At 40.6% G+C, this 17,525-nt stretch overlaps 1 protein-coding gene across 1 annotated transcript in view; it reads right to left on the bottom strand.

Moving 5' to 3' along the window:
* slc15a4 (solute carrier family 15 member 4) overlaps positions 1–17,525 on the bottom strand; it is a 46,836-nt gene that overhangs the window by 14,794 nt on the left and 14,517 nt on the right. The window contains exons 5-6 of the mRNA XM_078421700.1: positions 4,653–4,821; positions 3,372–3,527 (exon numbers count right to left, since the gene is read on the bottom strand). Of these exons, the coding sequence (XP_078277826.1) occupies positions 3,372–3,527; positions 4,653–4,821 (325 nt within the window). The remainder of the gene's footprint in view (positions 1–3,371; positions 3,528–4,652; positions 4,822–17,525) is intronic.

The raw sequence follows: 17,525 nt of genomic DNA, 5'->3' as shown, positions 1-17,525 counted from the left end.
TTGACTTCTCCAACTTTAGATAGATCCTCTGTCCCGCTCTTCCCCTCCCCAGTTCTCCCTCTATCTTCCTGTCTCCACCTATATCCTTCCTTTGTCCCGACCCCCTGACATCAGTCTGAAGAAGGGTCTCGACCCGAAACGTCACCCATTCCTTCTCTCCCGAGATGTTGCCTTCCCGCTGAGTTACTCCAGCATTTTGTGAATAAATACCTTCAGTGAACTTGTTAGGTAAACTAAAATGTAACCCTGAACGATTAACCACTCATTTGATAATTAAAGAGTTGAGTTTCCACTCGATGGTGGCGGTGAACCAGAAAGAATCATGTATTTGCTTACTTCAATTGAAATTTAAATATTAAAGTATCAGAGAAAAAAACATTTAACACTGCTCTGCCTTTCAAAAGGCACTAGTTAGATTCTATTGGGACAAGATAAAAAATCGCTGACGATTTAGTAGATGCTCCTTTTGTAGCAATGAAATAGATGAATCATACAGAAATCAAATTCAGACATACAAATGTATGACCTCCCCACCTGTAATTTCCTGCTGCAGGCTTATGTAAATGTAGCAGCATTTGAATGAAAAAAAAATGAGGCACTACACAATTCTAAGTCAAATAACATGTAGTGTTGACTAAACATTACTGTCAGCAGGATTTCAGTAATGTTCACTGGTGGGTGTGCCTCGTAATTTATTTCCATTTGAACAGTCAAAGTTTCCCCAAGTGGATAGGGACAGATTTAGGCCTTCCAAATTATCATCCCATTAAAGGATTGGAGAAGTCAACATTTTATTGATAAATTCCACTTTGATAAATAGTCACAGAATCGTTACATCATGGAGGCATCAATCTGCCCCATCAAATGCCTACTTGCTCACTGGAACAGCAATCCAGCTAGTCTCATCACCCTTGCCCAGCAAATTCTTCCCTTCAAATCCCACTCACTTTCAAACAATCTCAGTCTACTACAAATTCCGGCAGTGCGTTTCAGAACTGAGTAAAATCACATTTTCTCTTCACGTCTGGTTCTTTTGCCAATCTCCTTCATTCTCGGTCCCCTGGTCCTCAACCTTTCCAACAGCGAGAGCAATTAATCTTTATCAGCTCCATCTATACTCTACATCTATGATTTTAAACATTTCACTTCCATCCCTTTGACAATCTCCTGTTCCAAAGAAAATAACTTCTATTTTCTATTTTTTTTAAAACAAAGTGCAAGAGTAACTCAGCAGGTCAGGCATCATCTCTGGAGGACATGGATTGGGATCCTTTTTCAGACTGACCAGCCCTGCAGTTCCTTTTGTCTCTATCCGTCCACCTATCGCACGTAAATAAACTCTGTCTTCTTGGTGGATCTCTTCTGCACTCTCTCTAAAGCTTTTACATCTTTGTTGAAGATCACAATACTCCAGTTGTGTTTGAACCAGTGTTTGCTATAGGTTTATTGTGACGTTCTTTCTCTTATACTCTATGCTCTTTTTAGAAAGCCCAGGATCTGGTCTGCTTTTTTAACCATGTTTTCAGCAGGCCTCCTTCAGCAAGCGATGCATCTAACTTAGCCAGTTGTGTTGAATTGTGACTTACAATTTATAATACCTTTTCTCAGTTTTCCTTCCAAAATGTTATGCTTCACATTTCTTAAATTAGATTTGATCTGCCACTTATTCATCTATTCATCCAACTTTCTCCATGACTATGCCATCCTCCTCATAGATCACTAAACGTCAGGCTCAGTGTTGCCTGCAAAATCGGAAACTGTGCCCTGTACACCAAATTCAAGTCATTATTGCAGAAAAGCAGTGGTCCCATTATTGAAACTTCTCTCCTGTTGCCGAAACAAATTTGACTCTTTTATTGTGCAGGAAGGAACTGCAGATGCTGGTTTAAATCGAAGATAGACACAAAAAGCTGGGGTGACTCAGAGGGACAGGTAGCATCTCTGGAGAGAAGGATTGGGTGACGTTTCGGGTCGAGACCCTTCATCAGACTGATCAGTCTAAAGAAGGGTCTCAACCTGAAACGTCACCAATTCCTTCTCTCCAGAGATGCTGCCTGTCACGCTGAGTTACTCCAGCATTTTGTCTATCTTGGCTCTTTTGTTCTTCATTAAAAAATTTTTTGGAGGTCTTCAATTCTGACGACAATTTTCTTATGACGTATTTTACCAAATGCATTTAGGAAGTCCATACACACTTCAACCATAGTTCCCTCCTTGATCCTTTCATTATGTTTCATCAAACTACTGTCAAGTTAGGTAAAGTTTGCCTTCAAATGCATGTATCTAGCTTAGTCCAGTAGAGACAATTTACAGAGGCCAATTAACCTACAAACCTGCACGTCTTTGACATATGGGAAGAAACTGAGGTAGCCAGAGAAAACCCATGCAGTCACAGGGAGAATGTACAAGCTCCGGACAGATAGCACCCATAGTCAGGATCGAACACGGGTCTTTGCGCTAAGGCAGCAACCCTACCACTGCGCCACCCCAAGTTACTGGGCTTTCCCCAGCCTCCTGAAAGTTATAGCATCTGCAATGTTCCCAGCCCCTTAGCATTAGTCCCTGGGCACCAAATCTACAGATGTTTCAAACATTATGTCCAAGGCCTCTGCAATTTATACAGAAACCTAGAATGTATCGCATGCAGTTTTATTCAGATAGCCTTTCTCATCCCCCCCACTCTATCTGATCCAGAATCTCATGTGCATCTCGTTTTGCTGAGACTAGTCACATCTCGTCCCTTGATAAAGACTGATCTCAAGCACTCATTTAGTAGTTCAGCCTTCGACTCCATTAGCACATTTCCTTTCTGGTGCCTGATCAGCCACACCACTCCTGTTAATCCTTTTTCTGTAATAAAGCAATGTTAATACTGTTTGCTTTACTGGTAAGCAAAATAACTTTCTTTCAAAAGTTGTAGTATCCTGAGAAGGCTGATTAAAAAATATATAAAGCCAGTCTGTGAGCTGTCAGGAGGCCAAAGAGCAAATAAAAATTAGTACACAACATATACGTACACAAAACAGTAAACTGCTGATATATAACCTTATAATATCTGGCTGCTCCAACTCCGTTCAAACCTCAGCTTAATGCACATTTTTAAACTTGAATTGCAAGTTTGAAGAGATCAATTTAGTGGGTAAAATAAACATCCACGGCATCTAGAAATGAATTCCAAGTCTTGAATTCAAAGTTATTTGACAAAGCGTTCACAAACACTTGAACTTCTGGACTAATTAAGCCATCATGCTGTTTTTATTGCTTTAGAGTCTTATGGGTTGAGGATATATTCAGCATCAACTTAAATATCAGAATGTACAAGATAGCAATTATATGAACTGAAAATCTAATCATGTTGTTTCCACACATACCTGCTATACTTGCAAATATTTCACTAATCCCAATCATCACGTACTGTGGAATCTGCCACCATATTGATAAAGGTGCGGCATTATACACCACATCCCCAATTTGTTGTTCAATTGTACCATTTTGTAGGCTGTTCAAACGCTGATCTTCCAGTATTCCTAACAAGGAGAAATATAAAACAGTCATGTGTGCAAACTGCAAACAAAATAATCAAAAACAAACATACATGTAACCAGTTAATCTGTAAGTCCTGGATAAGATCCTTTCTATCTTATTCCAAGTAAACAGGGAAGGTCATGTTGTGTTTCTTTTAATTCCTGGCACAAACAGATTTCATATGAAATTCAAATAGAAATCCATAACTAATAATCAAATTTCCCATTTCATCACGTAACAAATGAATGCTGAGGGGTTTTGAATCGCCCATTATGGCCGTTAACTGTTGGGTGGCAGAGTGGCAGAGCAGTAGGGGTGCTGCCTGAAAACTCCAGAGACCCTGTTTTTGATTAGTTTTATATTTGTTATTGCCCCATGTTAGCTTTACAGGTCTTCAAAATAGTTCCAGAAATTAGTTGTAACTAGCAATAAAACATCAACCAGTCACGTAGCATAGTGTTTCTGTATTAAGAGACATTTAAAAATGACCTGTAAACTGTTCCGTTTGACACGTCTTGTGGTCGTGACATTGCTTTAATAGATCTGACTTGATGCAGTGGCTCAGGTGTCAATTGCACCATCGTTTAGGACAGCGGGTAAGATTATCAAGATGTTTCACATTTTAGTTACACCACTGTAATTGTATCAAAAGACTAATGTTAACGGCTGTGACATTTGGATTTTCTGCTGATATAACTACTCCAATAATGAACAGTATTCAGCCATGTGAAAACAAAAGGTCTCATTGACAGATGCAAAGGTTGCTGGCTACCGCGGCACAACATCCTATCATAATTTTGATGGACTACGAGTTAGGAAAACATATTTAAAAAGGTCAACTTCCATCTCAATATCTTGCAATGTTTTTTTTAACACTGCATAATGAATATTCATTAAAGGCTAGCATAATAAAACAAATCTTCGTGGAGAAATTTCAAATTTAGTGACCCCTGATTATAGTCATCCTCCTTGACCAAAGTAGACCTTGTGTAATGCATAGCAGCAGCAGAATGAGATATGAAAGACCAATTTGTTGCAAAGCTCTAGAGGGGAAAGGCAGACGTTTAGCCCCACATTAAACAAATAAAGATTTCCAACCAAGGTACATTGAAACGGAATAGATTTACCAGCAGCCACGGCAGAGCACATGACAAAAAACATGCCAACAGCGATTCGCATTAAGGATGTAGGCAGCAAGCCTTTTCTCCTTAACACGGGATCCACCACTTTGTCTTTCACTGGGATCAGGACCAGAATAAGTACTGCATCAAACATGGTGAACCAGGCAGCTGGAAGCTGTAGACAAGTATAAATCAGAAATTGAATGCACTAATAATTAGAAAATTAACAGCACAATAGTATGCGGTAAAACTCTGACAACTTGTCAGCCTTGGGACTTTGGTAGTGCCAGATTGATTAGCCTACTATTACTACTATTAATCCAAAAACATATTTTATCTCACATTTTCTTAATGTGCTTCACATAAGCATAATAAGGTCTTCCCATGTACCAAGTGAGATTAAAGGAAGTTGGAAACATACAGTACAAGCACTGTACCCCGACTCTAGTTCCAAACCTACCTAAACCACACAGTTTGGGCAGCTTATGACCCAGCAGTACTAATTTCAAGTGACTCCTGCAGTAGCTCCCCTCCCTCCCCCCCCCCCCCGTCATCCAACCAGTTCCACTGTTCACATTCTTAATAATAATAATAATAATATTCATTTATTGTCATTGCAACGAGTACAACAAAATTAAAAAATAGCCAATCCTGACGGTGCGTAAAAACATATATGCAATAAATGCAAAAACAAATAAATACAATTATATTAAGTACAAAAGATTTTTTAACAGTGTTGCCTAGTGCAGAAGGTAGTGTTCAGTTCTCATATGGCCCTGGGGAAAAAACTGTTCTTAAGTCTGTTTGTTCGGGATTTGATCGACCTGAAACGTCGACCAGAGGGCAGATGAACAAACAGACGGTGGCCGGGGTGGGATGGATCTTTTATTATTTTGCCTGCTCTACTGAGGCAGCATAGGCTGAACAGGTGCTCCAGGGAGGGCAGTGAGCAGCCGATGATCTTCTGGGCCGTCGTGATGACCCTCTGAAGGGCCTTCCTGTCCTTTTCTGAGCAGCTGGCATACCATGTGGTTATACAGTATGCCAGCACACTCTCGATGGAGCAGCGATAGAAGGACATCATGAGCTTCTCCTGCAGGTTGGTTTTCCTGAGGATCCTCAGGAAGTGGAGTCTCTGCTGTGCCTTCTTCACTGTGGTGATGGTGTTGGTAGACCAGGTAAGATCCTCTGCGATGTGCGTACCCAGGAACCTGAAAGCGGGTACCCTTTCCACACAAACCCCATTGATATAGAGTGGGTCGTATTCTACACTGGTTTTCCTAAAGTCAATTATAAGTTCCTTTGTTTTGGAGGAGTTCAGGACAAGATTGTTCACTGAACACCATGCTGCCAGCCTTTGGATTTCATCCCTGTAGGCTGTCTCATCTCCTCCTGAGATGAGTCCAACCACAGTCGTGTCATCCGCGAACTTGATGGGTGGGGGCGCAGTCGTGAGTGTAGAGGGATTAAAGGATGGGGCTCAACACACAGCCCTGTGGTGAGCCGGTGCTCAGTGTAATGGTGGAGGAGAGGTGAGGGCCTATTTTGACGGTCTGGGGGCGGTTGGTCAGGAAGTCCTTGATCCATTGGCAGATGGTTTGGGAAAATCCAAGGTCAGAAAGTTTGGTGACCAGTCTGCTCGGGATCTCTTGTATCTCTCGTTAACCTACCCCAGCTAACAATGGGCCATTATGGGCTCCACCCTTCCTGAGGTCATCTGTGTGTAAGGCTGAACTCCCTTAACCAATTGGCAATAATGTGGAAGTAACCTGTATTTGTATTTGAGGTGTTACATTTTGCATCAAAGTCCAAAATCGATTTTAACCCATAATGACCCTCTGTGATCCCTTGTATCACAAAACGCTGGAGTAACTCAGCGGGTCAGGCAGCATCTCAGGAGAGAAGGAATGGATGACGTTTCGGGTCGAGTTTGAAGAAGGGTCTCGACCTGAAACGTCACCCATTCTTTCTCTCCCGTGATGCTGCCTGACCCGCTGAGTTACTCCAGCATCTTGTGATACCTTCAATTTGTAACAGCATCTGCAGTTATTTTCCTACTCTGTGATCCCTTAATCTCTTTTCAATATACTGCAACATAAAAATGATTTAATGTATTAAAATCCCACTTGTGCCACCTTATGAAAGTCTGCACTATTTCTTGAGTAATTTAAGAAATAGGAATGTTCTTAAAAAATACATATATCATTCAATAAATACTACAGATCAATTATATTTTTAGGTATTTAAAATGGATTTTAATTACCTAAATAAGTTTGGGTTTATGTTACTGTCTGTACTGAGGAACAGCACAGTTGATGTTAACACTTGGAAGGATTAACAAATATCAGGTAAGAAATCTTGAGCAAGTATTGTGTAATTGTGAGGCAATCCATAACCATATCCCATTTCAGGGGGAGCTTGCAAGTAATCAGTGAGCCAAAATGGCCTCCAACAATGTCATAATGAAATATTGAATAACCAAATAACAAAATCAAATTAGCTTCCCACTTACCAGTTATTGCAAATGATGCGAGTTAGACCCTTACTCCAAAAGAATGGAAATAATTCATTATCTATGCTTAAAATTAACTGTGCTAGATCAGAAAAATAGATAATGAACCATTTAACATCTATTAAGAGGCAGTAGTTCCAAGAACATTCTCAATGGTAGAAGAATTCGGCACATGAACGCAAGAACATTTAAACCCAAGGTGTCTTCTAGACAATCTAATCTTACTTCTTTTTAACCTATCCACCATTACAGAAGCGAATCTTCAGGCAATACAATTCATTTTATGTAACAGCAATAAAAAGACCAGACTGGATACAGTATGGATGGACAATCTAACAGCTTTGCTTCTGTGTGCTAAAATTCCAGCTATAACTGCATTAGAACAGCTTAGCTTGAGTACTAGTAATGTAATCAATTATCTGGATACAGTTAATGTACAAAAAGCATTGCAAATGCAACCTGATAATTACCATTCTGTTAGTCTGATCTCAATCTTAAAGTGATAGCTGATGGCATCAACAATACTGCTACTTATCAATAACCTGTTTACCGATTCAGTGTCGGCATGCCAGAACTGCTTGGCTCCGTTGTGAATGTTGAAATGAAAAGAACCAAATCCACAAGGCAAGAGACGAGTAGCACCAAGAACGCATTTGGTTACGTGTGGCACAAAGAGCAGGAAGAAGCATGGAAATGAGTGGGGAATTGCAAACTCTGAAGTCAGGGAGAGTGAAGATGATGTTTCTGGCTTTTGAATATTAAACTGCTCAACCACAGGATATCCCTCCTGGAACTCCTCGGGTATACTGGTAGTAACACTGGCTGAAAACCTAACTTAATCAGCAAGTTAAACTGACTATATGAGCAATTCAGTGGCTGGGTATTACATGATGAGCACCTCATCATTTACTCCCACTCTACAAGGTATAAACCAGAGGAATAAGTGAATATTTTGCATTCACTTTGCATGTACAACTCTAGCAACATTCAAGGAGTGCCACATGATCCAGAATAGAGTTCTCTACTGGAATCCTCCGCACTTCCTCTGCTACTTCGCTAGTTGGGAGGTCATGTTGCAGTTGTATAAGACATTGGTGAGACCGCATTTGGAGTATTGTGTTCAGACTGGACACCATGTTATAAGAAAGATATTGTTAAGCTTGAAAGGGTTCAGACAAGATTCACAAGGATGTTGCCAGGATTAGAGGCTCTGATCTACAGGGAGAGGTTGAGTAGACTGGGCCTCTATACCTTGGAGCGCTGGAGAATGAGGGGTGATCTTATAGATGTGTATAAAATCATGAGAGGAATACATCTGGTAGATGCACAGAATCTCTTGCCCAGAGTAGGGGAATCGAGGGCCAGAGGACATAGGTTCAAGGTGAAGGGGAAAAGATTTAATAGGAATCCGAGGGGTAACTTTTTCACACAAAGGGTGGTGGGTGTATGGAACAAGCTGCCAGAGGAGGTAGTTGAGACTGGGACTAACCCAACGTTTAAGAAACAGTTAGACAGGTACATCGGTAGGACAGGTTTGGAGGGATACGGAACCAAGCGCAGGCAGGTGGGACTAGTGTAGCTGGGACATGTTGGCCGGTGTGGACAAGTTGGGTCGAAGGGCCTGTTTCCACACTGTATCACTCTATGACTCGACTCCACTTCCTTCCAGCAATGCTACTGCGGGAGATTGTAGCAATCGCAGTAGCTAATTTCGCTTTTAAGAGTCATATGGCATGGAAACAAGCCCTTCGGCCTAAATCGTTCATGCTGACCGTTCCTATCCATGTAAAGCTCTAAGTGCATCATCCCCGTTCCGTTTTCAATTCTATTTTGTGCACACCTTTTTTGGGTAGATTGCAGATGTGGATATCTTTTTGCCATTTAAATTAAATGCTGTTATAGTACCTGCCACAACCACCTCATTTGGCAACTCTATAACCATTTCCCAAATTTGCTACTTCTAACCACAAGAGGCAGCAGACATACGGAAATGAAACCACCCGCTTGTTCCTCTCCAAGCCACCCATCAGCTTGGGTTGGAATGAGATTGCCATGATTTCATTATTGGGTTAAAGTCATGGACCTATAAGAAATAAGATGGCAAAAATAGAGTGAAAAGGGTTCGTAAACGAAGAACATGAGAGACTGTTGGAAACTCAAACTCATAAGACTAGCCCCCCTTTTCCCACTTCAACACTGGGTTACAATTTATGCTGGTCAGCTTTTTAAACTATGTCCACATGGCCATTGAAGTTACAGATTGAAACCTTTAACATGAATAATTTTTGTTGCAAGAATATTGGCAAATAAGTGGCAAAAAGATATCCACAGCTGCAAACTGCCTGAAAAATGTGTGTACAGAATAGAACTGAAACAATAGGGATGATGCACTTCAGGCTTTTTCATTAACAGATCTAAGCAACACGATAAACAACTGTGACAGGTTTCTGGAGTAAAGCCACTTTGCTACCTGTCCTTCTAAAATTGGATGGGCACATTGAGGCTTGTATCTAATGTAAAGATTGATTCACTGCCCTAAAAAAAAAATCATCGATGTGGACTGCACATAGAAAATTCTGTAAGTAGGGCAGAGAGCTTTGAGGTGGATCCTTTGAGAGTCCTGGGTTAACATCGTGGCACCAACTTGAGAAGAGGCCAAGAAGATGATCACAACTGCAAGCTGCCAAGACAAAGCGGCTCTGTTGCTCCTTGCTCCATTTGTTGTAGGTTGTATGTCTCGGGTAATTGAATTCTCAAACTTATTTCAGCTGATGTCTCCCCGAGGCCCAATAAATCACAGGATTTCAACAGACCTGCCAGGTAACCTGTGTGAAGACAGTCAAAATCTTGCAGGACTTCCTATCCAACTGGATTGTGGAAATACCTTCATCAAACACACAGCCACAGTTCAATGTGACAGCTCAACAAAAACTTCTCGAAGAGAATTTGGAATTGACATTAAATGGCACGCATATCACAACGCAACAGAAATGAGTTGCCCGAGTTGAAAAGAAAAATACTACAGATGCTGGAAATCTAAAACAGAATGAAAGCTCAAGAACCCAAGACATTAGCGGCTCCCTCTCCAAAAATGCTGCTTGACCTGCTATTATCAGCATTTTCTGTTTTTATATTAGAAATAAATGGCATGTTCTTACAGCATCAAAGCAATAACTGCAGCATCAAAGCAATAAATTGCCACGTACGACAAAGCAAAATACTGCTGTGTATTATTTTAAACTCTCTTTTGGAATTGGGGCAATCGGCCCAGATTTTTCCAAAGAAAAGTAGCACAGCAAAGATCAAGCAATCTCTGCAGTGTGTATTTCTCCCCTTAATCATACCAATTTCAGAGGGTTTTGATGACCTATAACCTGGAGGGTGTCAAACATGTTAAAGGATAGAGTCGAACTTTTAGTAAATGCCCTAAACATATCACAGAGTGCCAAGGAAACAATGGAACCTGTACGGAGGATTCAAACATCAGCAAAAACATATCCGCCACGATACAAAATTGAAATATTATTTTGGAAGAATAAAATGTATCCACAAATGTAAATTTGAACAGTCAGATAGGCTGTTAATCAATAGTTTCGCTATTAAAAGTTTGCTTTTTGAAAAGCAGGAAACAAGTCAACCCAACCTCGTTATTTCATTAATTTCTGCAAATGACATTGGAAAAGCTGCAAAAACAGCACACTCCTCTGTGGAAGAGCAGGTAACCAACAGATAGCAAACTCTGGACCTCTGCATTTAACGGCACACATCCTCACTACAGCAGTTGCTCACCGACTCCCCCAATATTAACAACTTTTGTTCCCCACTCTCGCACAATTACACGGACATTAGAATGTAGGAGCATGAATACCACTCAGCCTCTCACCTGCTCCACCATTCAATAACTCCATGCCTGATATAATGCTGGCAATAGTTTCAAAAGCATAAAGGGTGACAGAGATCACAGCTGCTGGGTAGAACATGAGCTCTATGGTGGTTTTGAGGTCTTGATCCCTCGTTTCCTTCAGGCAGGCAAATGCTTTGCAGGCACATTGAAAGCAAAGGTAAATTATCATCATCAATATCTGCCTTCATTGAGAGGTCGCTCCCAAGGTATGAGAACCAGTGCTCGTTTCCCAGTCTCATGTGAAACTTTATTGTTGGAGGGTGATGTTTGTTCAGTTGGAGAGCAGTGTATCAAACATTCATTTTTAGACTCATCAATAAACTGACGATGTCTTGAAGCCTGGCTACAAGTCCAAGTATCCATTGCACACATATTATGGTTTGATAACTATAGTAACCTTGGGCTTAGAATGGAAACAATACTGCTTCCAAGTTGTCCTGTAGATTACTCTAGCAGGAAGCTTGTTGCAGTTCCACTTGACACAAATCTGCAGAAATTAGGTCCGTTACAGACCCTCGTTTTTTTACATCACAAGTTGCATGCTATCACAAGGGCAGATTCAAATAATTTCTGTGGCGACCCGAATTTGGGAAGAATGCTCCTCTTGATTGATAAAATGTAAGGCTTATGAAAGGTTATAAAAGCTGCTTTGTGCATACCACTTGGCTGACAGTGTGAACAACATTGTTATAAAAGCTGCTCCTTGCTTTCTTTTTGGTTGACAGGGTGAAGAGCATTTCCATTGTACTGACAAACTAATGGAACTAAGAGCAATTCAGAGGGACAGCTCTTTGGCCACTGGGACAGTTGATTGGGACCTTGATGACTACCCTACAGGAGACAGAAAGGGAACCCCCCCCCCCCCCCGTCATTTCCACTTGCATTGCCTTTTTTCTTGAAGATAGGCATGAATATAATGGAGGGAAGGAACTGCAGATGTTGGCTTATACTGAAGATAAACACAAAATTCTGGTGTAACAGTGGATCTGGCAGCACCTCTGGAGAAAAGGAAAAGGTGACGCATCGAGTCAGAACTCTTCTTCTGGCTGAAGCTTCGGGATAGAACCTTTGTTCAGACTAAAGATTGAGTTACTCCAGCACTGTGTCTATCATGATTATAGTGTGTCTGATGTCCCCAGGAATATCTTTCCATGGCATGGGAAAGGAGTTGTGAATTTGTGACCAGTTATCTTTCACCAATTTTTATAATCTCAGCAGAAATAATATCTGCTTCTGAAGGCCCCTTTTTCTATTGCCATGTGGCCTTTTTGGCTTCTCATCAGCCAGGGTAGTGGCAAGGCTAGACCAATGGTCTGTAGTCGGGTCAAAGAATGTCACATTAAGAATAGCCATGTTGAGGCGTTCCAGCAACCTCTGACTCCCTCTCTGTCCTTGATCAGTTGCCTGTGTGCTCGGTTCTCAGCACAGCCCTTCAGTGTGCTAAAGGATCCATTCATGTCATGGCTTTTGCTGAGCTGCAGATGTCTTGCACTTTCCACCAACCACCTGTGATGTTATAAATACCAATTCCATGCTGACATCACCAACAATGCACCACCAAACTCATTTCTGTAAACATTTGGATTCAATATTTTACTGCTGGAATATAGAGACTAAATTACTTCAAACCAAAGTGTAGAAGCAAAGAACTGCAAATGCTGGTTAATATACAAAAGAACACAAAGTGTTGGAGTAACTCAGCGAACGGATCAAGCAGCATCTCTGGAGAATATGGATTAGCAATGTTTCGGGAAGATGGGTCTCGACCCAAAACGTTGCCTATCCATATTCTCCGGAGATGCTGTCTGACCTGTTGAGTTACTCCAGCATTTTTTGTCCTTTTATATCTCAAACCAAGAAAATGTTTTAGTTATGTTGACAAATTAGCAATAAAAGCCTTTCAAATAAATAGCATCTTATAAAACTTTTGCCATGTTCCAAATGAACAACTTTAAATATCAATGGTTTCAATAATAATCTTTTCAGGCAGCAAGTTAGAGTCCTAGCATCTGGGTAACAGAAATCTTTCTACATTTCTTCGCAAACCCTTCCCCCTTTTAATGATCTGCCCCTGGTTTTTGACCGTTTTGCTGGGGAAGAACAGAGTAACTGGACCTATCCAAACCTCAGCCTCTTCCCTTCCAAAGAAAAAGAACCCTACCTTAGCCAGTCTTCTGCATAGCCTATCACGTCCATTCCAATTCCCATGTTTATGGTCTCTTATGTTCTTCCTGAGGCCTGATGCAAGCTTGTTCAAAATTACCTCATCTTTCATGTTGCAGCCCTTGATACTGAACGTAGAAATCAACAAATTCAGATAACTGCCTTTCCTGTGCACCAGAACTGGCCAGTTCCAAGCAAAATGATCCCTGTAACATTTATTCAGATTTAACTCTCCCGATCTGAAAAGCATTTCCAAAATTTAGGATTTTTCGCATGGTTTCATTATCTCTAATCCATCTTCACTTATTACCCTCTATTCCCACTTCCTTCAGACAGGTCAGCTATGATTAACAAGTCTTCACTATCCGTAGGTTCAAATTGTAGCTAAAGAGTGGTTTATCCAATACTAACTTCATGCGCTTACTTTTATATTCTAGGCTTCAGTTAACAAAGGAAACCACTCAATTTTAAATAATCTATTGACCTATCCTGCTCCTACAAGGATCTCTGGACATATACTGCGAGGACCCATTATTTTTCTTCACTGCTCAACATTCTGCCATTTATTTTGTTCTTTTCTTTTGCTTTGTTACATCTTCACAAATGCATTACTTCACACTTTATATCAAATTCCATTTGCGATTTTTCTGCCAAACTGATCAAATCATTGATGCCTTCCTGCAGCCTGGAGCTTTCTTCATTGCTTTTGATTGATTTGATTTTTACCAGTGATCAAGAAATTGATTTCTACCATGGCGCGTATAGGTCAAGGTTTAATCAATTGACTGCTGTCTACAACTGAAAGAAATAAATTGAAGTACAAAAAAAAAATGTATTCAAAGCATGGTGCAATTTATTTGTGATTGACAACAAGCCATAATATCCTGTGCTGAAAATTTCAGTGTTTGACACTAAAAGCCCTGCATTTTATCACACATCTCTTATGATCTTGGTACAGTTCCCTGTTGCATCCTAAAGCAAGAAAAGTGGGGGGGAAATAATAGTTCTTGTTGAAAAAGTATACAAACTAACATTAGAGAACATTTCAGGGATCAGATGATAGCTGAGTTCACGCCAAAAACTGGAGCACATAAATTTAGATTGATGCCTCTGATACTGCACTGGCAATGCCATCTGTCAGACAAGTCCTTACAATAATAAGCTGTGCAGAAATAATCCTGCGGCACTACTCCAAGGAAGTGGTATTATCCAGGAAGTCTTAGCCATTTTTACCTGTCAAACAACTTAATTAAAACTAGATTCACTTCATGATCTTGGTCTTTTTCTTGACTGGCTAGCATATTCCTATATATGTGACTACACTTCAAGTATTTCATCGCAAATCTCAAAGCACTTGCAGCCAAACGTATTATAAGCGTAACGCCCCTTACATGACAAACAGTATCACAAACTATTTTACTGGGGAGCGGAGGAAGAGGTGGGACTATTAGCAAAAGGAGAGATCTAAACAAGAAACTTCTGCATTGTGGAATGTATCATTTACAACCACAACATCAAATACTTATTGTGCAGGAAACCAAAGATACACACAAAGTGCTCGAGTAACTCGGTGGGTCAGGCAGCATCTTTGGAGAAAAGGAATAGGTGACGTCTCAAACTGAAGAAGGTTTCCAATGTGAAACGTCACCTGTTCCTTTTCTCCAAAGATGTTGCCTGACTGGCTGGCCTGACTACAGCATTTTCTGTCATAAGATACTTACTGTGCCCTCTAGGTTATCTATGAGTATTGTGTTTACAGGCCTGTTATACTGCTGCAAGAAATAATTTCATTACTTTGTTGCCAGTATATGTGGCAATTAAACAAACTTGCTTCTTGACTAATGAACATACAACATCACCCTACATTTTACTTTCACCAAAGTAGACAACTGTTCTAAAAGTGGGTTGGTCAAGTAAACAAAGATAGACACAAAATGCTGGAGTAACTCAGGCAGCTTCTCTGGAGAGAAGAAATAAGTGACTGAGAAGTCCGGTGAAGTAAAAGACTTCTTACAAGAGGTACGGCACGGTAGCGCAGCGGTAGAGTTGCTGCTTTACAGCGAATGCAGCGCCGGAGACTCAGGTTCGATCCTGACTACGGGTGCTGCACTGTACGGAGTTTGTACGTTCTCCCCGTGACCTGCGTGGGTTTTCTCCGAGATCTTCGGTTTCCTCCCACACTCCAAAGACGTACAGGTATGTAGGTTAATTGGCTGGGTAAATGTAAAAATTGTCCCTAGTGGGTGTAGGATAGTGTTAATGTACGGGGATCGCTGGGCGGCACGGACTTGGAGGGCCGTAAAGGCCTGTTTCCGGCTGTATATATATGATATGATATGAAGAGGATTTTAAAAAAAATGCAGAATTGGTATCAAAAATTAAGGTTCAATATTGACAGATTCAGTAAATAGTATGCTGGAAAAAAGCCATAATCTTTCAAAGCTGACTTCACAAGGAAATTATCCAAGCATTAGGGCAGTAGAATTAGGCTCGCAATGGGGTAGTGAGGTCAAGATTACAATCTGCAACCTTTAATGAAATCTCCATCTAATAAGTATCTAATGAGGACTGGTCAAGGTTCAGGCAGGCGATACAAACTGTCATACTCAATATGTGTGTTGGCAAAGTACAGTTACTGTCTTAGCAACATTGAAGGCCAATCGAATAAAAAATCCAAGATCACAAGATGAACTATCTGAGCCACAAGTCCAAACTATGATACGACTCATGCAGTTGCAAACTAGTTTCTAACTAGTTTCTAAAGCACTAATTTTGAAAAGAGGAAGGAATGAAAACAGATTATGTCCTTAAGAATACAATGCATTAAGGAACAGAGAATGAAACTTGACACGAAAAGGGAAGTATGCGCTTAACAGCCATTTTAGGTTTTCCCTCCTGGTACCAAGACTAACACCTGCAAAAGTGGACTTTTACAATTTTAACAACATAGAATGCATTTTACATAAAGCATATTATAGTGAATGCTTTTACAATTTCAGGAAAGTCTTTATTACAATAGTAATATTGAATTTATTACAATAACAATAAAGTACCATTGCAGGCTGGCAGAAAACAATTATTTTGCCCAGCTATTAACAGTAATGCTTCAAACATATTTATATCAACTCAAATTGTTTTCATATTTCACTTGACGTAAAGAAGAGTATCAAATCAGTGTTGGCTCTCAAAGCAAATCCATCCTGTTCCCTCACTTATTTATTTGTAACTGTGCCCATTAACTCCCTCCTAAATCCACTATGATACACCTTCATTGTGGGCAATTTACAATAACCAACTAAAATGTGGCGTGGTGGAAAACAAGAGCATCCAAAGTAAACACGCCTTCACTTGGAAAGTGTGCAAACTTCAAACAGGCAGCACCCCAGGCCAGGATCACACTTGGAGTTCAGTTTAGTTTATTGTCACATGTACCGAGGTACAGTGAAAAGCTTTTTGTTGCGTGCTAACCAGTCAGCAGAAAGACAATACGTGATTACAGGAGAAGCATCAACTCCACATTTACCCCATCAAAACCTGCAAGAATTTTATATCTCAGTGAAATAACTTCTCATTCCTCTAAATTTGAATGTACAAGCCCAGTATGCTCCTTCCTTCCATTACAAGTACCAATCTTCATTCAACCATCACTACACTCCCTCTTTCACAGGTATGTATGGAGACCAGTTGTTTACAGGTTTCCAGATATCCGGGCCCTAGTGCCCTTAATAAATGCAATAAGTCTTTTATGCTTTTTCTCCATTCCACTTGCAATAGAGGCCAGCATATCTTTTACTTTTCCAACTGCTTGTTGAACCTATGTATTAACTTTCAGTGATTTGTACTGTGAACAACTCTGCTGAACTACACTTTCAATCTATCGCCATTCAAAAAGTACACGGCCTTTCTATCTTCTACCAAGGTGGATGACTTCCATTTTGCCATATTGTAGACACCAGCCACATCCTCACCCATTCACTTCATTTATGATCTTCCAAAGCCAGCTTTCTCCAGGAGTATAGTCTCCTAGCAGTGAACACCATGTTTAAGAAGCGACGAGGAAAGCTGTGGACACATCAGGACCAGTGCGCAGAAGAAAAGCGCCAGCTAGATTACATGTGCAACGCAAATGGCGCAACAGTGTCATGGACGCTGAAGCGTACAGCACTTTCGAGACCGTGAGCTCGGATCACTGAGTGGTAACAATGCGAGTGATGCTTAGCCTGAGGCAGCGTAAATCTACAGGCCCCAAGGAAAAAGTGGACTGGAAGTTGTTTTCCTCTCGACCAGATCTACAGGCCCA

The sequence above is a fragment of the Rhinoraja longicauda genome, chromosome 25, assembly GCF_053455715.1.
Source record: "Rhinoraja longicauda isolate Sanriku21f chromosome 25, sRhiLon1.1, whole genome shotgun sequence".
Lineage (NCBI taxonomy): Eukaryota > Metazoa > Chordata > Chondrichthyes > Rajiformes > Arhynchobatidae > Rhinoraja > Rhinoraja longicauda.
This window is presented reverse-complemented; position numbering and strand designations above follow the sequence as displayed.